At 36.9% G+C, this 26,090-nt stretch overlaps 1 protein-coding gene across 2 annotated transcripts in view; it reads left to right on the forward strand.

The window, feature by feature from the left end:
* Nucleotides 1-282: 282 nt before the first annotated feature.
* ZRANB3 (zinc finger RANBP2-type containing 3) overlaps nt 283-26,090 on the forward strand; it is a gene marked incomplete at its 5' end in the record, with an annotated part of 232,978 nt that continues 207,170 nt past the window's right edge. For both annotated transcript variants that reach the window (XM_082659043.1, XM_082659044.1), the window contains one exon: nt 283-443. In XM_082659043.1, the coding sequence (XP_082515169.1) occupies nt 283-443 (161 nt within the window). The remainder of the gene's footprint in view (nt 444-26,090) is intronic.

Raw genomic sequence — 26,090 nt, forward strand, 5'->3', positions numbered from 1 at the left:
ATTGCTTAAAATGGGTATGGCTACATCATGGCTCAATTAGAAATACAAATGAAGTAGAGTATGCTGGTTCTTAGTGCATTAAGTAATTGCTTTTGGACTCAGTGCTTTGAATTTTCTTAATAGCTTATTCTGGGAACATGATTTAACCAATTTATATCTAGTATGTCAAGGCTATTGATAAGTGCTTTCATATTATTATTTATGTTTAATTCTCTAATACACTTAGTAATATCTCTTTTCCCCACCCCTCCCTCTTGTGATTTTTTTGTTTTTAGGATCATCATGCCCAGAGGTCATGACATAAAAAAGTCTCTTACACCTCAGATTTCTTGTTTGACAAGTGAATCTTATAAACAGCTGGATTTTTTGCCTGACAAACTAAGAGCAAAGCTGCTTCCCTTCCAGAAAGATGGCATCACTTTTGCCTTGAGAAGAGACGGCAGGTAAAGTACTTTTTTCAAGACATGCTAAAATGCTAAATCCCTGGCAAGTGAATAAAAAAACAAAGCTTTGTGAAAAAAAAATCTTTTTGTGTATACGTAGTCTTCTCCGTTATTTTTTTTTTTTTTTACTGGATCATGAAATAATAATTTCAGGATATATTTTATTTTGCCTTCATTCTTGAATGATACTTCAGTTGGCAATACAGCTCTACTTTAATAGCCTTTTTTTTCTTAGCACCCTGAACACTGTAGTCTGCTGTCTTCTGGCTTCCATAGGTACCATTAAAAAGTGTGCTCTCGGGCTTCCCTGGTGGCGCAGTGGTTGAGAGTCCGCCTGCCAATGCAGGGGACACGGGTTCGTTCCTCGGTCCGGGAAGATCCCACATGCTGCGGAGCGGCTGGGCCTGTGAGCCATGGCCGCTGAGCCTGCGCGTCCGGAGCCTGTGCTCCACAACAGGAGAGGCCACAACAGTGAGAGGACCATGTACCGCAAAAAAAAAAAAAGTATGCTCCCGAGTATCAAAATATTATCCTACAGGTGACTTATTGATTACAAAGAGAAAAATTACACTTAAAATGGTCAAGGTTGGTATCTCCGATAATGGTACAGATACCGGCATAATGTGGTACACAGGAGGTCTATAACTTTCTTTTTTTTTAAGTTATTTATTTAATTTATTTATTTTTGGCTGTGTTGGGTCTTCGTTGCTGCACACGGGCTTTCTCTAGTTGCAGTGAGCAGTGCGCGTGCCTCTCATTGCGGTGGCTTTTCTTGTTGCGGAGCACGGGCTCTAGGCATGTGGGCTTAAGTACTTATGGCATGCAGGCTCAGTAGTTGTGGTTCGAGGGCTGTAAAGCACAGGCTCAGTAGTTGTGGCTCATGGGCCTAGCTGCTACATGGCAAGTGGGATCCTCCCGGACCAGGGATCAAACCCGTGTCCCCTGCATTGGCAGGTGGACTCTCAACCACTGCACCACCAGGCAAGTCCCAGTGTATAACATTCTTACGTGGTGTTCTTCCCAGAAATATTTGACCTGATAATCCTGAGGAAACAATCAAACCAGTTCAGCATGTGGGACATTTTTTCAGGACAACTGACCTGATCTCTTCAAATGATTAAATGTCATGGAGAACCAAGGGAAGTGGTGGGAATGTTCTAAATTGAGAAGCAACCTAAGAGCTAGAACAACTGAAAGTAATGCATAAACCTTGATTAGATCCTGAATAAGTAAAAAGAAAAGCTTTAAAGGTCACTTTTGGGTTAACTGGGAAAACTTCATCTGGACTCTATTAGAGTGCTGTTATTGAATTAATGTTGATTACCTTAGATGTGGGAATGGTGTTATAGTTGAGTATAAGAATGTTCTTGTTCCTGGGAAATGCATGATAAAGAATTTGGGGATGAAGAATCCTGCTATCGGGCTTCCCTGGTAGCGCAGTGGTTGAGAGTCCGCCTGCCGATGCAGGGGACACAGGTTTGTGCCCCGGTCCGGGAAGATCCCACATGCCGTGGAGTGGCTGGGCCCGTGAGCCATGGCCACTGAGCCTGCGCGTCTGGAGCCTGTGTCCCGCAATGGGAGAGGCCACAACAGTGAGAGGCCCGTGTACCGCAAAAAAAAAAAAAAAAAAGAAGAATCCTGCTATCTATAGCCTGTTTTCTACATTTTCCTAAAAGGGAAAGGCATGTATATGTTTAGAGAAACTTTGAGGAGGTCAGCCAAAATATTAACAGTGTGAACACTTGAGTGGTATAAATGTGTTCATTGTATTATTCTTTTTGACTTTTATGTGAGTTTGAAAATTTTCAAAAAAAAAAAGAATCAGTCTAATTTTCATTTCTTTGTAAACTATCTTTTATCTGTATCTGATTTTAAGATATTCTTTATGTCTTTAGAGTTCTGCAATTTTGCTATAATTTATTCTATATGGTTTTCTTTTTTTTGGTACGCTGGCCTCTCACTGTTGTGGCCACTTCCGTTGCGGAGCACAGGCTCCAGATGCGCAGGCTCAGCGGCCATGGCTCACGGGCCCAGCCACTCCGTGGCACGTGGGATCTTCCTGGACTGGGGCACGAACCCGTGTCCCCTGCATCGGCAGGCGGACTCTCAACCACTGCGCCACCAGGGAAGCCCGGTTTTCTTTTTATTTATCCTCCTTGAGATTATTGTATGTTTTTAATCTGAGATTTGTGCCATGTTGATTCTGGGAAATTCTCACTCTTCAAATATTGATTCTTACCCATTCTCTTTATTTTCTTCTTCTGCTACTCCAATTAGACTTATACTTGTCCATTTCACTTTATCCTATGCTTCCATTAATGTCTCATATTTTCTATGTCTATCTGGGCTACATTATGGCTGTTTTGTTGTTGTTGTTTTGAATGGGGTTGACCAAAAAGTTCATTCGGGTTTTTCTGCAAGATGTTACAGAAAAACCCACACGAACTTTTTGGCTAACCCAATAAATATTTATTTATTTTATTTATTTATTTGGCTGTGCTGGGTCTTAGTTGCGGCACACGGGACCTTTGTTGCCATGTGTGGCATCTTTTAGTTGTGGCATGTGGCATCTTTTTTTTTTTTAGTTGTGGCATGTGGGATCTTTAGTTGAGGGCTGTGGGATCTAGTTCCCTGACCAGGGATTGAACCTGGGTACCCTGCACTGGGAGGTTGGAGTCTTAGCCATTGGACCACCAGGGAAGTCCCTATGGCTGTTCTTAAGATCTCTCTTACAGTTTATGATTCAGCTTTTTAATCTGTTAACTCACATATTCAGCTTTAAAGGACTTTTTTTAATGATGAATAACATATGGAGAAGTGTGTGCAGATCATAAGCATATAACTTGAAGAATTTTCACCGTATAGCCATCACCACAATCAAGAAATAGAACGTTACCTGCATCCCAGAAACCTTCCTTTTGCCTTCTCCCAATCACTACTGCCTCCCTCCTTTCCAAAGGTAACCACTATCCTGATTTCTCACACCACAGATTACTTTTACATGTTCAACTATGTTAATTGTAATCATCCATATGTACTCTTTTTTTTAATTTATTTATTTAATTTATGTATATTTGGCTGCATTGTATGTATTATGTTGTATGTATTATGTATTATTTTTGGCTGCGTTGTATGTATTATGTATTTGGGGCTTCTCATTGCAGTGGCTTCTCTTGTTGTGGAGCTTGGGCTCTAGGCACGTGGGCTCAGTAGTTGTGGCGCACGGGCTTAGTTGCTCTGTGGCATGTGGGACCTTCCCAGATCAGGCTTGAACGCATGTCCCCTGCATTGGCAGACAGATCCTTAACCACTGTGCCACCAGGGAAGCCCCGTATGTACTCTTTTATGTCTGACTTTTCTCATTCAACATCATTGTGAGATCCTTCCATAGTGTCGCATGTAGTTGTAATTGGTTCATTCTCATTGCTATATAAAATTCCATTGTGTAAATATACCATAATTTATTTATTCATTGTACTGTTGATGAGCACTTGGGTTGTTTCTAGTTTGGAGCTCTTAAAAATAACAGTGCTATGAACATTCTTAGACAATTCTTTTGGTAAACATATATACACATTTCTGTTGTGCATATACCAAGAAGAGGAATTGTTGGTCATAAATATGCATATATTCCACTAAGTAGATGCTGCCTCTGTTAGTTTGTCAGGGATGTCATAACGAAGTACCATAACTGGGTGGGTTGAACAACAGAAATTTATTGTTTCACGGTTCTTGAGGCTAGAATTCGAAAATCAAGGTGTTGGCAGAGTTGATTCCTTCTCAGGACTGTGAGGGAAGGATCTGTTCCAGGTCTCTCTCCTTGGCTTTTAGATGTGTATCTTCTTCCAATGTCTTTTCACATCATCTTCCCTCTATTTGTGTCAGAAATTTCCCTTCTTATAAGGACATCAGTCATATTGGATTTGGGCCCACCCTAATGACTTAATTACTGATTACATCAGTAATGGCCCTATTTCCCACTTTCTGAGGGACTGGAGCTAAGACTTCAACATATGAATTTTGGGGGACACAGTTCAACCCATAACTTGGCCAAACATTTTTCAAAGTGATTTAACCAATTTATACTTGTGTCAACAGTGGATAAGAGTTCCATTTGTACCATAGCCTCACCAGTACCTCATATTGCTTATCTTTAGTGCCATTTTAGTTATTCTTATAGGAATATAGTGATAGCTATTGACTTTTCATGTACATTTTTCTGATGACAAATGAAGCTTAACACCTTTTCCTATGCTTATTAGCCGTTTGGATATCCACTTATGTTAAGTGCTTGTTCATGTCTTATCCATTTTTCTCCTGGGTTATCTGCCTGCCTTTTTCTTATCATTTTGTAGAGACTTATCAGGTTTATATTCTGGATGGGTCTTTTGTATCTGTGTTGCAAATGATTTTTCTCAGGCTATGGCTTGCCTTTTCACTCTCTTAATTATGCCTTTTGATAAGCAGACATTCTCAAATTTAATGTCCTGTTAAATATTCTTTATTGGTATTGTCTTTTATGGCTGACACTTTTTGCATCCTATTTAAGAAATCTTTGTCTATTACAAGGTTGTGAAGATAATTTCCTGTGTTTTCTTCTAAAAACTTTTTTGTCTCTTTTTTACATTTAGATCTACAACCTACTTGGGTTTTTGTTGCTTGTTTGTTTGGCCTTTTGGTTTGTGGGATCTTAGTTCCTTGACCAAGGATTGAACCTGAGCCCTTGACAGTGAAAGTGTGGATTCCTAACTGCCAGTCCGCCAGGGAATTCTCTACAATCAACTTGGAATTGATTTTTGTATATGTTATAAGGTAGAGGTGATGGTGGATTGATTGGTTATATTTATTTATTTACTATTGTATATGGAATATAATTGAACCATTACAATTTATTTATTTATTGGCTGCGTTGGGTCTTCGTTGCTGTGTGAGGGCTTTCTTTACTTGTGGTGAGTGGAGGCTACTCTTCGTTGCGATGCGTGGGCTTCTTATTGCGGTGGCTTCTCTTGTTGTGGAGCACAGGCTCTAGGCATGCGGACTTCAGTAGTTGTGGCACACGGGCTTCAGTAGTTGTGGGTCACGGGCTCTAGAGCACAGGCTCAGTAGTTGTGGCACACAGGCTTCGTTGCTGTGTGGCATGTGGAATCTTCCCGGACCAGGACTCGAACCCATTTCCCCTCCATTGGCAGGTGGATTCTTAAACACTGCACCACCAGGGAAGTCCTATTCTTCCATTTCTTTAATTGCCCTCCAGTTACTTCATCTCAATTATTCTTTCCCTTATTTCTTTTTCAGTAAATTTTTTGTAATTTTCAATATATAGTTCTTTCACATATATCATTAACTTTATTCCTAGGTATTTAATATTTTTGGTGCTGTTATAAATGGTCTTCCCCCCGCCTCCTGCTGATTTTAAGGTTTTCTCTTTGTTCAGCTATCCAAAATTTTACTATGATGTGCCTAAGTGTGGTTTTCTTTGCATTTATACTTCTTAATCTGTGGGCTGATATCATTCATTAGTTCTGGATAATTCTCTGTTGTTTTCTCTTCAACTGTTATTTTTGCTCATCTTTAATACTCCTTGCCTCCAGTTATACCTATGTTAGACCTTTTCTCAGTGTCCCATATATCTCTTATCTTCTCTTTTTGTATTTTCTTATTTTAAATTTCTCTGCTTCAGTTGGATATTTTTGTTTATCCATATTCTTGTTAACTAATACTATCTTTTGCTGTAAGTTAATCTATTGGATTCTCTTAAGGAAGAGACCATCACTCAAAATATCTTAAACCAAAGCCCACACAATATGTCTGACACAGGGAATTACCTGGCGGTTCCTTGGTTAAGAACTCTGCACTTTCACTGCTAGGGGCTGGGATTCAATCTCTGGTTGGGGAACTAAGATCCCGGAAGCCGTGTGGCATGGCCAAAAAAAAAGAAAAAGTCTGAAACAAAGAAGTTGAATTTATTACTTGCTAAGCAAGGGAGAACTGTGCTCCTTGGACATGGCTCTCCAAGCAAAGCAAAGAGTTAGTATTGTATCTGGTTTGGGAGGAAGTCTGTAGACTGTAAAAAACAGGAGTGTTTAATGACTTGCTGAATTTCAGAGTATAGATGAGAGATTAGCCGACTAATGTCAAAGAACAGTCACTCCGTTCCTTTCTTGAAATGGAGAATAGGAACATTTTATTTTCTGTTCTTAATGTCACGTAGTGTATTTTTAAGCCCTAGAATATCCAGTTTCTATCTGCCTCGTTATGACGTTGGTATCTTGTTTCTTGCCAACTTTTAATTTCATCTCTTATTTCTGTAAATATCTAGAATATACTTATTTTACATATCTGAAGTGTTTTGGAGGCTAATTTTACCTTTTGTTATTATTGTTGTTCATGATAGCTTATTTCCCAATGTATTTGCTAATTAAAAAAATTTTGTTTTAATAATTAGGTAATCTTAATCTCTGGGAATTTTGAGAAACCTAAATAGTGAGTAGATTCTTTTAGGAAGGACTTACAAAGTTAAGTCTTTGGTTTAAGGTTTTCCAGGTCACATAGGCAGTATCAAATTCATTTTTAGGTAGGCTTATGATTATAAATTTTGATCATTAATTTTCTCCCCATGCCAAACCTTAAGTTTCCTTATTGGCTTTAAAAAAATTTTAGGTATAATTAAATTCAGTAAAATGCACAGATTTTAGCTGTACAGTTCAGTGAATTGTGATATATGTATACTTCTGTGTTTTCAAACACATCAGATACAGAATACTTCCATCACCCAGAATAGGCCTCTTTTTAGTCAACTCCTTCCCCTTGAATTAGGCAACCACTGATTTGATGTCTGTCACCAGAATGTATTGTTTTGTGTTAGTTACTTGATGCTCTCTTAATTTTTTTAAGAATTTATTTAATTTACTTACTTATTTTTGGCTGCGTTGGATCTTCGTTGCTGCTTGCGGACTTTCTCTAGTTGCGGCGAGTGGGGGCAACTCTTCCTTGCAGTGCACGGATTTTCTCATTGTGGTGGCTTCTCTTGTTGCGGAGCATGGGCTCTAGGCACGTGGGCTTCAGTAGTTGTAGCATGCGGACTCAGTAATTGTGGATCGCAGGCTCAGTAGTTGTGGCACATGGGCTTAGTTGCTCCACGGCACGTGGGATCTTCCTGGACCAGGGCTAGAACCCATGTCCCCTGCATTGGCAGGCGGATTCTTAACCACTGCACCACCAGGGAAGTCCCTCTCAATATTTTTTAACTTTTTACTTTGAAATAATTTTAACTTATAGAGAAGTTATTAAGAAAAGTATAGAAATAACTTTCATATACCTTTTATCTAGTTTAATTTTAAACATTTTGCCACTTTTCCTTTACCTTTTTTTAACATTTTATTTTATATTGAAGTATAGTTGATTAACAATGTTGTGATAGTTTCAGGTGTACAGCAAAGTGATTCAGTTATACATATACATGTATCTATTCCTTTTCAAATTCTTTTCCCATTTAGGTTGTTACATAATATTGAGCAGAGTTCCCTGTGCTATACAGTAGGTCCTTGTTGGTTATCCATTTTAAATATAGCGGTGTGGACATGTCAGTCCCAAACTCTCTAACCCTTCCCCCCCACCCAACCAAAAGTTCGTTCTTAAGTTTGTGACTCTATTTCTGTTTTGTAAATAAATTCATTTGTATCATTTCTTTTTAGGTTCCGCATATAAGTAATACCACACTGTATTTCTCTTTCTCTGTCTGACTTACTTCACTCAGTATCACAATCGCTAGATCCATCCATGTTGCTGCAAATGGCATTAATGTCTGAGTAGTATTCCATTGTGTATATGTACCACATCTTCTTTATCTGTTCCTCTGTCGATGGACGTTTAGGTTGCTTCCATGTCTTGGCTATTGTAAACACTGCTGCAATGAACATTGGGGCTCCTTTAATTTTTTATTCTCTCTCCCTCTCCCTCTGTCCCTTTCTTTGTCTCTCTCTACACATACACACGCATGTTAGTGGTTTTTTTTTTCTGAATCACTTGAGGGTAGGTTACATGTATCATGCTCCTTTAACCTACAATATTTCAACATTGTGTGTATTTTTTAAGAACAAAGATATTCTCTAACATAGCCACAGTACATAATCAAATTCAGGAAATTTAACTTCTATGCAGTTCTTTAATCTACATATCTGTTGTCAATTGTACCAATAGTATCCTTATAGCATTTTTTTTCTTTTAGCGCAAAGATCCAGTCCCAGATCAGCTTTTGCATTTAGTGATATCTCTTTCTATCCTTTATTGTAGGACAGTTCCACAGCCTTTCATGACATTAGTATTTTTTTTTTAAAGAATATAGACCTGTTTATTTTATAGAATGTGTCTCAATTTCTTTAATGTTTTCTCATGACAGGATTTAGATTAGTCCTTTCTGGATTGGTACGTAAGTGAGATCAAGGTCCTGTCCTTGTCACGATATTGCTTTTGAAGGCACACTGTATCTGTCAGCCTCTCACTGGTGGTATTAATTTTAATTGCTAGTCAAAGTGTTGTAGTTTCTCTACCATATATATAGTTACTATTTTTCCCTCACTCAATTGTTGCCTATTTAACAAACAACTAACATGAGATGTTAAGACCATGCAAATATGCTTCTCCTTATTTGATTTTTTCCTCTTGGATTTGCATCCATAGATGATTCTTGCTTAAAATAATTTTTGCCATGTAGTTGTTAAAATGTTGATTTATTGACTGGCATCCTGCTTTAAGGAAGAGCCCTCCTCTGCCCAGCAATCTCTTTCTTTCTCTCTCTCTGCCCATCCATCTGTCCTTCCCTCCTCAGTATGGGCTCATGGAATCCTATATATTGAATGAGTTATAATCCCTTACTCTACCATAGCTTACGTTTGTCTTTTTTGGAACTTGGTATGAATGGAAATCATATAATTTATGTGTGTCTGACTTCTCTTGTTCAACATGTTTTTGAGATTCATATACATTTTTTTGATCTCTGAATGTAGGACAGTTATTTTATTCATTCACTTGCTGACAGACATTTGGGTTGGTTCTAATTTAGAAGTCTTATGAATAAAGATGGTATTAACATTCTTGAACAAGTCCTTTTGTGGACATGCTTTCTCCTGCTAGATTTTAGGGTAGGTATATCTGTTTAACTTTGTAAGAAAACTGCCCAACTTTTTTTCCAGCCCATCAGCAATATATGAGAGTTCTCGGTGCTTGAAGTCTCAGCCTATATCATTTTAGCCATTCAAAATTAATGGATCTTCATGTGGTAGGTCATTGTATTTTAATTTGTGTTTTCCTAATGACTAATGGTGTTGGCATCTTTCCCTGTGCTTATTGGGTGTCTATCTATATGAGATAGTTATATCTTATATTAATGTTTTACCCATGTTTTAGTTGTTGTCTTTTTTTTTTTTTGGCCTCTCTGCATGGCTTGTGGGATCTTAGTTCCCCGACCAGAGATTGAACCTGGGCTGTGGCAGTGAAAGCACTGAGTCCTAACCATTGGACTGCCAGGGAATTCCCAGTTGTTGTCTTTTTACCTCTGATTTGAAGGAGTTTTTTTTATACTCTGCATAAAACACCTATGCCACATACATGTGTTATGGGTAGTTTCTCCCAGTCTATAACTTGCCTTTTACTTTTCTTCACAATATCCTTTGATCAACAGAATTTTAGAATTTTGATAAAATCCAGTTAATCCAGTTCTTATATGGTAATGCTTTTTATGTTGTCACCAATAAGTCTTTTTTACCCCACAATCACAAATATGGTCTCTTATGTTTTGTACTGGAAGTTTTATAGTTTTAGCATTTGTGTTTTGATATATGATTTATCTCAAATTAATTTTTGTATATGGGGTGAGAAGAGAGTTCTAGGTTCAGTTTTCTTTCACACCGATATCCAGTTATTCCAGCACCATTTGTAGAAAAGTCTATATTCTTTTCCATAAGTTACATTGGTGCCCTTGTGGCACAGCAATTGACCATACATGTATAAATCTACTTCCTGCTGGTTTCCTTTTGCTTATATCTCTCTTTCTATTGTCACCCCTTTTCCACTTTCATTTATGTTGTAGCTTTCTTAGGCTCATGTTTTGTTTAGGAGCCTCACTTCCACTGTTCATTTTGTGTAGATCTAAGACCCTATTCCTATTGCTCTGCTTGGCTGTTAAATCTTAAGGTTCCTTGTTGATGGTGTCTGTAGACACCTTCATTGTGACCCATGGCTTTATTACTCACCTGTTTCTCTGGGTTTGACTTTCTCTTTTGTTTCTGGTCATTGTAAATATTTTTTTTACTTTTCTTCAGGCCAGCTTTGCATTTTAAAATATAGTATTTTATCTAATTTCCATATTTCTAGGTATTTGCAAAGGAAAGGGCTTTTAGAATAACTGAACCACCATAGTACTGGGAGCATGAATTTTACTGTTAAATCTTCATTTGGGATTATACTCTGTGTCATTCATTATATAATAGCCTTATTATACAATTACTTTCCTTTTGTACTCTAAATTTAATCTTGTATAATTAATATTCCAACAACAATTTCTTTCTCACCATAATTTTTTTGTAGTGTACTTTTAACCATCTTTCTATTTTCAACATTTTTGAGACACTTCCTTTAGATGCTTTTTAAAATTTCAAACTCAGATTTCACTTTGTGATTCAGTTTGTCTTTTCTCTTAAGTATTATTAAGCTTACTTTCATTCGTTGACATTAGAGCTATGCTTGGTCTTAATTCCGTCATCATAGTAATTGTTACTGTTTCTGTTCCTAAAAATATGTTACTATATAATCACTTTGTGAACCACCAAATATATTACTATGTGATCCAAGTTTTCTTCTGTTTAGTATGTGCTTTTAGTAATTTGAAAGGTATAGACTTTGAATCCGCTGGTAATCTTTATAACTATAGCTTTGTTTAATATACTTGTATCTCCATTTTATTAGGCAGTGTTTTCTTATTCCCAGTTATGTGTAGTGATAGTTGGTATGTTGCCTTTTTCTCTTTCTATCCTTCTTTCTCAGCACATCATATTAATTGGTTAAATTATTTTTCTGATGTTACCTTTGTATTTTAAAAGATATTTATAATTTATTCTACAATATACTTAGATTATTTTCTTTACCAACTTTATGTTTTTATTTTTTTTTAATTTGGCCACGCCATGCAGCTTGTGGGATCATAATTCCCTGACAAGGGACTGAACCCGGTCCCCGACAGTGAAAGCGAGGAGTCCTAACGACTGGACCGCCAGGGAATTCCCCTTTACCATCTTTAAATGATCTTTGCCTTTTTCCCCTCTTACCTCTTGTTAGGTATGTAATTTCGATGTTGTTGTTGTCTGTAACTGTTACATTCTCTTCTGTATGCAGATTATTTAAACCACTAAGTGATTTCATGCCTTCCCTTCAGTCCATTTTGTTTCTGCACAGTGTTCTTTGGTTGAAGTTATCTCCTCAAAGTTTTTCAGGACTAAACTAATGGGAAACCAATTCCCCAGTTTCTTGCATTTTAAAAACGTCTTTACACAGAGTTTATACTAAATGAGGAAGTGGCTGGGTAAGAAATTCCTCAGTCTCACTTTCTTTTCTGGTTGATGTTGTAGGCGTTGCTCCACTGTTTACTGTAGACAAGCTGAGGGCCGCCTGGGTTTTTTGTTTTCTTCTTAGAGATGATGGATTTTTTTTGGTTTCACTACCCATTTTGGCAGTCCACTACTGGAATATGTCTTGGTGTTGATGCATCTATATCTCTTTCTGGATGGGCTATATTATTTTAATGTCCAGTTTACACTTTTCTATCATTTCTGGGAATTTTTCTTGAATTACATGGAGAACAGTTTTTCAGGGCTTTTATTTTGGTTTTCTTCTTTGAAGCCATCAAGTATGCTTATGTTTTTTGATTGATTTTGACCTATCATCTCTATCCTTTGTATTTTCTTTCATAATTTAGTTTTTCTCTAAAACACTTTTGGTCTGTTCATTCCCTTTGAAAATTTTCTTTCAGTCATGTCCTATGTATACTTTCCTGTTTTTTTAGCAGTGCCTATTCTCTTTTCTGCTTCCATTTGGTCTTCATTTCAGTGGTGTTTATTTTTCTTTTACTTCTCACACCCGTCAGTTCACATTTAATTTCTTTGTTTTTTAACATAACTTCATTAAGTTTCTGTACCTCTACTTTATATATCTTGTGTTATAGAGGTAATTAAAGTTTAAATTTGTGGCACACCCTTTAACTATGATTTTCATCTGCTTCATAGGTACTTTTTTCTGTGTTTTTCCTTTTGATTTCCATTTTGTTTCCTTCTTATATTCATAGCATCAATTTTTTTAAGAAATTACTGCTCATCATTCAATAAGGAACATTTTTCCTGAGCCTGCTATTTGCGAAAGATCACCTCAGAGAGGGCTACAGTAATGTTCTAGACTAAAACCTATTCTCTTTACGACACCATTTTTAAAAAATTATTTATTGTTATTTTTATTTATTTTTATTGAAGTATGGTTGATTTATAATATTGTGTTAGTTTCAGGTATACAGCATAATGATCCAGTGTATTTGCAGATTATATTCCGTTATAAGTTATTATAAGATAAAAGGTACAATTTCCTGTGCTATATAGTATATCCTTGCTGCTTATCTAATTAATATATAGTAGTTTGTTAATCTCATACCCCTAATTTGTCCCTTCCTCCTCTCTCCCCTTTGGTAACCACAAATTTATTTTCTGTATCTGTGAGTCTGTTTTGTATATACATTCATTTGTATTATTTTTTAGATTCCACAGATAAGTGATATCATATAGCATTTGTCTTTCTCTGTCTGGCTTATTTCACTGAGTATAATATTCTCTAGGTCCATCCACATTGCTGCAAATGGCAATATTTCATTCTTTTTTGTGGCTGAGTAATATTCCATTGTATGAGAGAGAGAGAGGGAGTGTGTGTGTGTGTGTGTGTGTATCACATCTTCTTAATCCAGTAGTCTGCTGATGGGCACTTAAGTTGCTTCTGTGTCTTGGCTATTATAAATATGCTGCTATGATCATTGGGGTGCATGTATCTTTTTGAATTAAGTGTTTTTGTTTTTTCTGGGTATATTCCCAGTAGTGGAATAGCTGGATCATATGGTAGTTCTATTTAAGGTGTAGTTAAGGTAGTTTTTTTAAGGCACCTCCATACTGTTTTCCACAGTGACATAGTTACATTCCCACCAACAGTGTACAAGACTTCCCTTTTCTTCACATACTCTCCAACATCTGTTATTTGTAGACATTTTGATGATAGCCATTCCGATAGGTGTGAGGTGAAACCTCATTGTGGTTTTGATTTGCGTTTTTCTAATATTTAGTGGTGTTGAGCATCTTTTCATGTGCCTATAAGCCATCTGCATGTCTTCTTTGGAAAAATGTCTATTCAAGTCTTCTGCCCATTTTTTGATTGGATTGTTTGGTTTTTTGATATTGAGTTATATGAGCTGTTTGTATATTTTGAATATTAACCCCTTGTCACATGCATCATTTGCAAATATTTTCTCCCATTTTGTAGGTTGTCTTTTTGTTTTGTTGATGTTTTCCTTTGCTGTGCAAAAGCTTTTAAGTTTAATTAGGTCCCATTTGCTTATTTTTGCTTTTATTTACTTTACTTTAGGAGACTGAGCCAAGAAAATATTCCTACTATTTATGTCAAAGAGTGTTTTGCCTATGTTCTCTTCTAGGTGTTTTATGGTTTCATGTTTATGACAGTATTTTTATATGTAATTTATTTCTTTTGATTATATGACCTGAGCAAAAGAAATCCACATAGCAGGGTAACTAATGGTATAAAGACTCTCAGTCCTCTCTTAGCCTCTCTGTGCTACCTCCATTTGGGGTTTCATCATTGAGCTCTGGCCTGGGGTTTCATCATTGAGCTCTGGCCTCCTCTGATTTCTGCTTGCAGCCAGACTAGACCCAGGGATATGCTGGCTGCTGGTCAGTCTGTCTAGCCTGTTGTGTTGACTTGCAGAAGGGATTCTTGACTTGGCAACACAAGCGTCCCCCTCACTTTGGAACTGCGTCGTACTGTTTTGTTTTGTTTTCCTGAGCTGTGAAGCCAGAAGTGTTTTTTCTAGATACACTCCTTCATTTGTTGTTGTCGTTGTTTTATTTTTTGGCCACGTGGCATGTGGGATCTTAGTTCCCCAACCAGGGGTCGAACCCGCAACCCCTGCAGTGGAAATGCAAAGTCTTAACCACTGGATGGCCAGGGAAGTCCCTGTTGTTGTTTTAGTATTTAATATTTTGGGTAACCTATCCTTGTTTTGTCTAGTTTTCAAAGATGATAAATAATCATGAGTTATATTTTTGAATCTGTGCTCCACCAAGCTCAGTGTTAGATACATTGCATAAGTAATTATTAAGTGATTTTTTTTTACATATGTATTTTTGTCTGGTTATGTGGATACAACATGGCTGAAAATAATTGACAAACTTATTAATATGTGTAGTTTTTAGTATATGGTTGAACAAGAAGAAGGTTTGCTGTAAATGTCATTTACTTATTCACATCTGGTAAGATATAAGACGACTGTCAAAGAATTATTAGGCTTAGGCTTGTACACTGTCACTGGTACCTTCATCATTAGTTAATACTCATGTATAGATGGTGTTCTGAAATAAACTGATTTTCATTTCTTATGGAAATCCTGGCAGAACCATTTGTTTTAATTATTTGTCTGCATGGGGGAAGAGAAGACTTCGTGGTATTTAAGGCTTTTACCAAAAGTATGAGATGATGTTATAGTCATTTGTATTCTTTAAAGGTATCACTTGACAATGTAATTTTTTCATTGTTTTCGTTTCTTTCCTAAAATTGAAAAGTATTTTGTTATAATACCCATTTAGATATAGTGCTTTTGTAGTGTTAAAATCCCTACTAGTTTGGCTGAATATAGATTGAATTTTTCATCAGTGAACAAAAATGTTGAAACACCTGGTCGTTTTGCTACAAGAAGTTTTTTTGTTAAAGTATTTTAATATTGGGCTTCCCTGGTGGCGCAGTGGTTCAGAGTCCGCCTGCCAATGCAGGGGACGCGGGTTCGTGCCCTGGTCCGGGAAGATCCCACACGCCGTGGAGTGGCTGGGCCCGTGAGCCATGGCCGCTGAGACTGCACGTCTGGAGCCTGTGCTCCGCAATGGGAGAGGTCACAACAGTGAGAGGCCTGCGTATCGCAAAAAAAAAAAAAAAAATTATTTTAATATTATGGTGTATATCACCATGCTTATCATCTCAATAAGATAAGGATAACTAGGTGAAGGTCTGAATGAACCTTGAAGTTGGGTATAAGAAAGCTGAAGAAATAAGTAGCAAAAATTTACTTATTAATTTCATACAATCTGAGTAATCTAATTCATGAGAAATGAAATCTTGACATTCTAAATAGCATTAATTTGAGTTGTAGAGCGAAGTCATTGTTTTGCTCCCTCCCCAGGCAGTGAGGGCCCTATAACAGTATCTAGAGAGAGATTTGGCAATGTCAAAAAGCTTTATTGATGCATATATCAATAGGTATAAATTTTGCATAAGCAAAAAGAAACAAAACAAAAATAAACAAGTGGGACTGCATCAAAGTAAAAAGCTTTTGTACCGCAAGGGAAACAACCAACAAAATGAAAAGGCAGCCTACCAAGTGGGAGAAAATATTTGCAAATCATATATCAGATATGGGGTAGTATCCAAAATATATTAGGAACTGATACGACTCAAAAAACAAATAATCCAATTAAAAAATGATCAAAGGACCTGAATAGACATTTTTCCAAAGAAGACATACAGATAGCGAACAGATACATGGAAAGATGCTCAGCATCACCAGTCATCAGGGAAATGCAAATATAAAATCACAATAAGACATCACTTAATACCTGTTAGGAAGGCTTTTATCAAAAAGACAAGAAATAACAAGTGTTGGCGAGAATGTGGAAAAAAGGGAATCCTAGTGCAGTGTTGATGCAAATGTAAATAGGATAGCCATTGTGGAAAACAGTATGGAATTTCCTCAGAAAATTAAAAATAGAACTACCATGTGATCCAGCAGTCCCACTTCTGAGTATATATCTGAAAGAAATGAAATCGCTATCTGGAAGAGATATCTGTACCCCCATGTTCATTTCAGTATTATTCACAGTGGACACCGTAGCCATGTGGAAACAACCTAAGTGTCCATTAATGGATGAATGGATAAAGTTGTAACAACATGGATGAATCTTGATGGCATTATGCTAAATGACATTAATTCAGACGGAGAAAGACAGATACTGTATGAACTCACTTATATGTGGGATCTAAAAACACTGAACTCATAGAAAGTAGATTAGTGGTTTCCAGGGGCCAAAGAGTGGGGGGAAATGGGGAGTTGTTGGTCAAACGGTACAAACTTTCAGTTGTAAGATGAATAATTTCTGGATCTAATGTATAACGTGGTGACTGTAGTTAGCAGTACTGTACTGTATGTTTGAAAGTTGCTTAAGAGAGTAAATCTTAAATGTTCTCAGCACACACACAAAAATGGTAACGATGTATGGTGATAGATGTGTTAACTAACCTTATTGTGGTAATCATGTCAAAATATGTATGTATATCAAATCATCACATTGTACACCTTAAACTTACAGGTTATATGTCAATTACATCTCAATAAAGCTAGAAAAAATAGATATAATTTTTATAGATGATCTTAACTGCTACTTTCATTTTAGATAAACCTACTTAATCAGGCTTTTTATCTACCTGCTTTCAGGCTTTTTTATGCTTTGAGGAATAAAGTTAAGTGTGCTTATAGATCAACATAGATCAGCTAATTTCTGTTGAAGATACAGTTTCACTTTCTTAACATTTGTATGTTCACTGGAGTAACATTTTTAATTTCCTTGAAGAACTTTTCCTTTGCAGTCACAACTTGACTAACTGGTGCGAGAGGACTAGGATTCATCCTGTCTCGGCTTTTGACATGCCTTCCTCACTAAGTTTAATCATTTCTAGCTTTTGAGTTAAAGTGAGGAACGTGTGACTCTTTCTTTCACTTGAACACTTAAGAGGCTATTGTAAGGTTATTAATTGGCCTAATTCCATGTTACTATGTCTCAGGGTCTAGTGAGACTTGAGGAGAGAGATGGGGAATGGTCTGGTTGGTGGAACAGTCAGAACACACTCAACATTTATTAAGTTTACTGTCTTGTGTGGACGTGGTTCATGGCATCCCAAAACAATTACAATAGTAACATCAAAGATCACTGATCAGTGATCACCGTAACAAATAAAATGATAATGAGCAGTATATTTATTAAAATTTCCCCACTTATCGTAAAATGTCTTTCTTTGCACTGTTGGTTTTTTTGAATTGTTTCTAGACAAGGTCCACACATTGCATTTGGTTGGCTCTTTTAGATCAGCAAATCTATAGGAATATTATAGTATTTTCACTTGTAAACTTGCCTTATTAACCTTTTAAATTTTTCCTTGGTTGAGCTGCAGTTTATTTTTAAAATAAGGGAACATTCTATGATAAATTTAAATATCCATCAGCACTTTGTATTTTTTCATGAATCCTCAAAACAACCTAATGGAATAAAGTAATATTTTAATGGCTGCCTTTCCAGAAATTATCTATGTAGTGCCTACTGTGGTATTGTGCACTTAATAACACTGGTGTGGAGCTGAAGCAGCATGTTCTTTGGCCATAGCTGGCCTCATGGTCTTCCTGTTTCACCCATTCTACCATTATGATCACAGGCATATTCTTAAAAGTCTTTGAAGCTGGGAATGATAACATGATGCCCAGTTCAAAGAGATACTCAAATATTTGATTGAATTATTATGAATTACTTATTTAAATATTCATGAGTAGATGAATTATCTCTGGAAACCTCAGGGTTTCAGAATGACTGCAGACACAAAAGTAGACACAGGGCAGGAAAAGCATACTCTAGAAGTGAAGACAAAGTAACTGAGACCCCAAAATTAAGTGAACACTTCTTGTGTAAGTATAGACTCAAAGGTTAGACCTGATTAGACTATTGTACATAGAGGAATAGCAGATTTTTATCAGTAACAAATCTTTTTTACTGAAAAATTAGACTTTTGGGAATAGTGACAAAATGAGAATTTTACATTGATCACTAGTTACTGTTTTGGGCTGCAGTTAAAACTGGTCACTGGGAGAGTGAGTGGTTGATTTCAATCATCACAAAAGGAAGAAACCACCAATGAAGTGCAAAGTAAAACAGCCCTTTGGTCTGCAGAAGAAAAATTCCACCGTTCTTATCTGAGAACGGCCATCAGAGGCAGATGGCCGATTTTCTTCTGTGAGTCCTGGTGTGTGAGTGGAGGGTGTGGTGTGTATTTGGACCAGTACTCTCTCGAGTTGCATCTCAGTTCTGGGTCTATGATACCTTGCTGGGGTGTGTGTGTGGGTGTGTGGGTGTGGGTGTGTGGGTGTGTGTGTTGGGCTGGCCAAAAAGTTAGTTCGGGCTTGTCCAGAAGATGGCTCTAGTAGTGCTTAGTTGTCTTTAACTTTATTCAACAATTTTGTTAGATTGTATTGTGACAGCTGTCATACCAGTGTGCATTTAAAAAAAAAATCAAAATTGGTGAATTTTTGTGTAGCCATTTTAATATTGAAGATGGAAGAAGAAAAGCAACATTTTTGGCATATTGTGCTTTATTATTTCAAGAAAGATAAAAACGCAACTGAAACACAAAAAAAGATTTGTGCAGTCTATGGAGAAAGTGCTGTGACTGATCAAACGTGTCAAAAGTGGTTTGCGAAGTTTCGTGCTGGACGATGCTCCATGATCGGGTAGACCAGTTGAAGTTGATAGCGATCAAATCAAGACGTTAATTGAGAACAATCAACATTATACCACAAGGGAGATAGCTGCTGACATACTCAAAATATCGAACTCAAGCATTGAAAATCATTTGCACCACCTTGGTTATGTGAATTGCTTTGATGTTTGGGTTCCACATAAGTTAAGCGGAAAAAAAACCTTCTTGACTGTATTTCCACATGCAGTTCTCTACTTAAACATAACAAAAACGTTTCGTTTTTAAAACACATTGTGACGGGCAAGGAAAAGTGAACACTGTACAATGTTGTGGAATGGCAGAGATCGTGGGGGAAGTGAAATGAACTACCGCCAACCACACCAAAGGCCGGTCTTCATCCAAAGAAGGTGATGTTGTGTATATGGTGGGATTGGAAGGGCGTCCTCTATTATGAGCTCTTTCCGGAAAAACAAATGATTAGTTGCAACAAGTACTGCTCTCAATTAGACCAGCTGAAAGCAGCACTCGACAAAAAGCATCTGGAGTTAGTCAACAGAAACCACATAATCTTCCATCAGGATAACACAAGACCGCATGTTTCTTTGATGACCAGGCAAAACTCTCACAGCTTGGCTGGGAAGTTCTGATTCATCTGCCATATTCACCAGACATTGCGCCTTCGGATTTCCATTTATTTTGGTCTTTACAAAATTCTCTTAATGGAAAAAAATTTCAATTCTCTGGAAGACTGTAAAATGCACCTGGAACAGTTCTTTGCTGAAAAAGATAAAAAGTTTTGGGAAGACGAAATTCTGAAGTTGCCTGAAAAATGGCAGAAGGTTGTGGGACAAAAGGGTGAATACGTTGTTCAATAAATTTCTTGGTGATAATGAAAAATGTGTCATTTATTTTTACTTAAAAACCAAAGGAACTCTTTGGGCAACCCAATATATATATCCCCTCCCCCACCTTTTTTTTTTTTAAGATTTCCATCTCAGAACAAATAATGTCTGACGCTTAGATGGTTAACCTTCAGTTTATCATGGTAACTGAACTGTATAGAAACGAAACCATAGGTATTATTGAAAATATTTCAGTATCCATTCATTTGTAAGAGGAAATTCAGGGTTAGAGTTAGGTTGAGTCAAACATATGGCAGAATCCAAAGGATTCATATTGTTTACTCAAACTGGAATGAAACTAATTGTTCTCTGTTTGTTCCTGTAAGTACATTTGTCTGCAGGCAAGGTAAGGTTCCTTTTTAAAAGGGCGTGGTTTTGTGTTGGGAGCTCTGGAGCTGAGAAAGTGAGGGCTACTGCTCTGGGCCACACTGCCACCTGGGGGCTAATAGGAAACTCTGTCACGGTGTTGTAGTCAGTGCCAGAAATCTTTGAAATTGACCCTGGTTCTATTAAGACAAATACCAAAACACCATTATCTGTAGGCACCAGTATAATGCTGTTGGCTTACCTAGTAATGTGGTATGATACAATATTATAAAAGCATGTTTAAAAATTTAATGTGATACTTCCATATTACTTTTTTTTGCTGTCTTGTACTTTTCCCCTGTATTTTAAGATATTACTATCTTGAAACAAAGTTAATGTACATTTCCTGGATCCTTTTATATGTATACTGCTACTTAGTACTTATAAAGAGTATTATATACATACTGGTAATAGTTTCCAATTTATACCATAAAATTGATTAGTCAATGAATGTTCTTTTCCTAGCCCAAGTATTTTGAACATATGTAAGCATTTTTATAATGTTGATATGTATGCAGTTACTTAATTTAAATGTTTTTTTCTGAAAGGTGATTTTCTTTTATTAAGTATAATGCCACTGGATTATTTGACACTTTAAAATGTATAGCTGAAGAACAAAAATTGTATGATTCCACTTATATGAGATGCCTACGATAGTCAAATTCATAGAGACAAGAAAGCAGGATAGTGACTGTCAGGGGTCAGGGAGAGAAGGGAGAGAATTGGAAGTTAGCGTTTAATGGGCACAGAATTTCAGTTTGGGATGATGAGAAAGTTCAGGAAATGGATAGTGGTTGGTGATGGTTACACAACAATGTGACTGTACTTTTTAAAATTTTTTTGGCTGCATTGGGTCTTCGTTGCCATGCATGGACTTTCTCTAGTTGCGCCGAGCAGGAACTACTCTTCCTTGTGGTGTGCGGGCTGCTCATTGTGGTGTATTCTCTTGTTGCAGAGCTCAGGCTCTAGGCACGCGGGCTTCAGTAATTGTAGCACCCAGGCTCAGTAGTTGCGGCACGTGGGCCCTAGAGTGCAGGCTCAGTAGTTGTGACTTGTGGGCTCTGGGGCACGTGGGCTTCAGTAGTTGCGGTGCGCAGGCTCAGTGGTTGTGGCGCACGGGCTTAGTTGCCCCGCGGCATGTGGGATCTTCCAGGACCAGGGATCGAACCTGTGTCCCCTGCATTGGCAGGCAGATTCTTAACCACTGTGCCACCAGGGAAGTCCCTGTGACTGTACTTAATGCCACTGAATTGTACGCTTAAAAATGGTTAACATAATAAATTTTATGTTTTATACACTTTACCACAATCGAAAATGTATTACTATACTAGTAGTGTTGAACGGTACCCTTTCTTAGGGCATAGGAAGGAGTAGGTACATGAATTTAATTTGAAAAGCACATGTTAGGTGCTAGAAGCTTTACTTATAGAAAGCTAGAATCCTATGAGGTATATACTTATTAATAACTTTCTTTTACCCATTAAGAAACTAAAGCTCAAAGAGGTTTGTTTGTAACAAATTTACAAACAGCCTACTGTTTGCTCAACTCAGGATAATTTATCTGAAGTACAAAACTTCTAAGCTAATAAAAGATGTAGCTGAGGCTTGGATCTATTTCTGTCTCATTCTAAGGCGGGTACTCTTCCTATTTTATTACCTTGCCTTCCATGAGAATATTTCAGCTTCATGTCACAGTGAAATACTGACATGGCATTCTGTTATACTATAGATTCTGACATGTTACAGTTCAAGACTGGAAACAGAAAAATCACATAGCAGCAGTGGGAGCACCCTGAGATAACCCCAAGCTGTGTGTAACATCTGTGGGCTTTAAACAGTTCATGTCTAATTTGAGTAGACTGTGTATGGTGGAAATGACTCATGTACCATGAGGTCATCTATTACAGTATTTTTTATTTTGAATTAATTTCCTATCAGATATAAAGTCAGTGCTTCTCTTGAGAATACCAAGAGTCTCTAAGGGAAGAGATTCACTCTTGTATCTATTTGCTATTTTAAATTGCATCCTTCATTCCTATCTGCTTTTCCTGCTTTCCTTTGGGAGACGCCTTCCTTCCAACGAAAGAAAATGAAGGTTTTCTCATCATGATAAATAATTTAATAGAAAATGTCTCAGTATAATTAAGATTTTCAAACTCTAGTCATAGAATCAGTGTTTTCCAAAATACTATAAACAAAAGACTTTTAGAATAAATAACAGGTAATGATCTGGGCAGTCCCTTTATATTTGTAGTAATCTTATTTCGCATATGTACCTTTCCAATTACCCTTCAGAAATGGAATATTTGATATACCGTAAAACTAAATCAATCCTACATCTCTTGAACCCTAGCCTCTCACTGCTGTTGCCTCTCCCGTTGCGGAGCACAGGCTCCGGACGCGCAGGCTCAGTGGCCATGGCTCACAGGCCCAGCCGCTCCGCGGCACGAACCCGGGATCTTCCCGGACCGGGGCACGAACCCGTGTCCCCTGCATCAGCAGGCGGACTCTCAACCACTGCACCACCAGAAAAGCCCGAACCTTAGTTCTTTAACTATCCTTAGTAGCCATGGAAGTAATCCCCCCCGTAAGAGTGTAGTTGCTAAATCACTGCCTAATTACTTGGTTTTCTTTATTTACAAAAATGAATAATATTTGGTAAAATACCTAGATCTTAAAATGACGTTATGTTATCTGATTACAGAGAAACAGTTTACATATTTTCTTAACATGTTCCGCAAAACACTTACAGTACTGAAACACTCTGGAATGCTTCTTTGGAAGCCAAGGAGCTTGTTGCTGACATAGTAATAATTTGGTTGTTTGCACATTTTATAAAATATTAAAATGTAAGTTACCATATTCCTTAAATAACTCATGGTGAGATGTTATCTCTGAAGTGTTGGCTTGTGAGTAGGAGGGAAATTATATGTTACAGTGTTATATAAAACTGACTCATATGAGTGGGTAAAAAATCCTGAGAATACCAGGACACCCACACTTGCAAAAGCCAATATGTGCCATTTCTCTTTACACCATGTTCCAGCAGGCTGCTTAAGTGAGCTGTATTCATTAAAGAAATTGCTATACTTTCTTTCATTGCCTTGGTGAAAACTTCCTGTTAAAAAAAGTGAAATAACATTTTTTATCCTTTAGGATAAAAAGTTTGATTCAGTATTTGAAGTAATTCATTTCTCTGTGCTTGTGTGTGTTTTTTGTTTGTTTGTTTGTTTGTTTTAATTAGGTAAAATCAAGAGAATAAACACACCTACTTTTGGAATATTTTAGAATATTTATTACATCCTAATTACATATTTTTTAGCAAGTAGTATTCCAGGTCTTGATAAACACCTAAACAGCTAACTCACGCAGTTTTACTGATAGTGACAAAAAGAGAAGAATGTTACATTGATCAGTAGTTAACTGTTACTTGGAGCAGTTAAAACTGGTCACTGGGAGAGTGAATGGTTGATTTGTAGTAACATTAAATATTCTTATATATATATTTGTTGTATTATCCAAAATGTTGTTTTGGTAGGTTTTCACAAATTATATTTTGTTTGTATGGAGATTTTTTTGTTGTTTGATTTTTAAAGACTGCTTTCTAGGTTCTTTCACTACATGCTAACTAAGACTTACTGTTTTTTGGAATTCTCTTTCCTCTTTTAACCAAGATTCTTTGTCCAAACTCAGAATCTCAACCAATACTTAAAAAAAAAAAAAAAAGTTTTTATGTTGTTGACAAGAATGCTAACTTCATTTGAAAATAACAGAAGGGCAGCTCTTGCTGTGAAACAAGCCTCTAAAGAAACACTTAAATTTATGTTATTTAATTGTTTTAAGATCTCTGCAATGGTGGTGGTGTTATCCCAACTATTTTGAAGAGGAAGCTGTAGCTTTGAGAGATAAAGTAACTTGCCCATCTAATGACATAGTTGGGATTTGAACCTAGATGAAACCTCTGTTCTCAATTTTTCTTGTGTTATAACCATAATATATCTACATTTGTACATAAATCTTTTTATGAGAGGTGTTTTGCTGCTGCTTACAGAGGTACCATATATGTGATTTCTATTACATTGCATGCCTGTCTCAGACTTTGTTTTAAAAAAAATCTAACAAGCAATTCGTCTCCTTTATCTTCTCAAAAAGAGATTCTATTCAAACTGATGTCTATTATGATTATTATGGATACATTTTTTAAATGAATTTAAAATTATTAATCATATTCTTAATCTGATAATGATTAAAATAACTCTCCTTGTGGCCAGATAGTTTTTTATCTTAGGATGTTCATACCTCATCATGTAGCTAAAATAGTGATCAAATAACCAATATTATTTTTATGAGCTGCTTGCTTTAGTAAAGAGGAAGCACTAAAGTATTTTAAGTAACTTTAATTTCTGTGATATATATAGATATAGATATATTAGGTATGTATATATGTTTATCTTTGTGTGTTTGTGCGTGTCAGATAAAATTTTAATTAGGGTATGTTGCACATGTAGAAAACTATTGATTTGCCATTCTTTCAGAGTCTTGTTTTTAGTCAATGAAAAGTTAATTTGATCAGCACGGACCTATAGAGGTTTAATTTTAAATTATAATCAATTGTACTTGTGGTGGTCATTACTCAGATTCATGTAGAATCATTATTTTTTATCACTTACACTTTAATTTCTATGATCTCATTTTAGATGTTACTCCTACTGTATGCAGGTACATATGTCGAGGCGGATAATTCTTGATGATTTTCTCAATGTTGAGTATTACCAGATAGGAGTAGAATTCAAGCTGTTTATGACAACTGACCTTAGTTCTCACCACCAAATCATTGTGTGCAAATATGTGTTTCTCAGATCTGTGAGAAATTTTTATTTTGTCATTTTATTTTGATGATAAAAAATAAGTTCCATAGGTAAAAACTAATTTCCAGAATGAATTCCCAATTGGAATGACTTAGAATTAGAATTGGACTTTGTTTCTCAAACAGGGTCCAACTACCCAGTTTGTGAGGTCATTTCAAATAAATACCCATTGAATGGCTCTGCATTGGGCACAGAGAGAGGCCCGTGAAATGCAAAAATGAATAATACAGTGTCTTATCTTCAAGAGATACACTGCCTAGGGCTTCTCTGGTGGCGCAGTGGTTAAGAATCCGCCTGCCAGTGCAGGGGACACGGGTTCGAGCTCTGGTCCGGGATGATCCCACATGCCTTGGAGCAACTAAGCCCATGTGCGACAACTACTGAGCCTGCGCTCTAGAGCCCATGAGCCACAACTACTGAGCCCGCGTGCCACTCCACAACAAGAGAAGCCACCACAATGAGAAGCCCACACACCGCAACGAAGAGTATTCCCTGCTCAGTGCAACTAGAGAAAGCCCACACTCAGCAACGAAGATCCAACGCAGCCAAAAATAAATAAATAAAATAAATTAATTAAAGAAAAGAAGGAAATACACTGCCTAGGGGTCTTCCTTGGTGGTCCAGTGGTTAAGCCTCCATGCTTCCACTGCAGGGGGCATGGGTTCGATCCCTGGTCAGGGAACTAAGAT

The sequence above is a fragment of the Grampus griseus genome (genome assembly GCF_964374135.1).
Source record: "Grampus griseus genome assembly, chromosome: 7".
Lineage (NCBI taxonomy): Eukaryota > Metazoa > Chordata > Mammalia > Artiodactyla > Delphinidae > Grampus > Grampus griseus.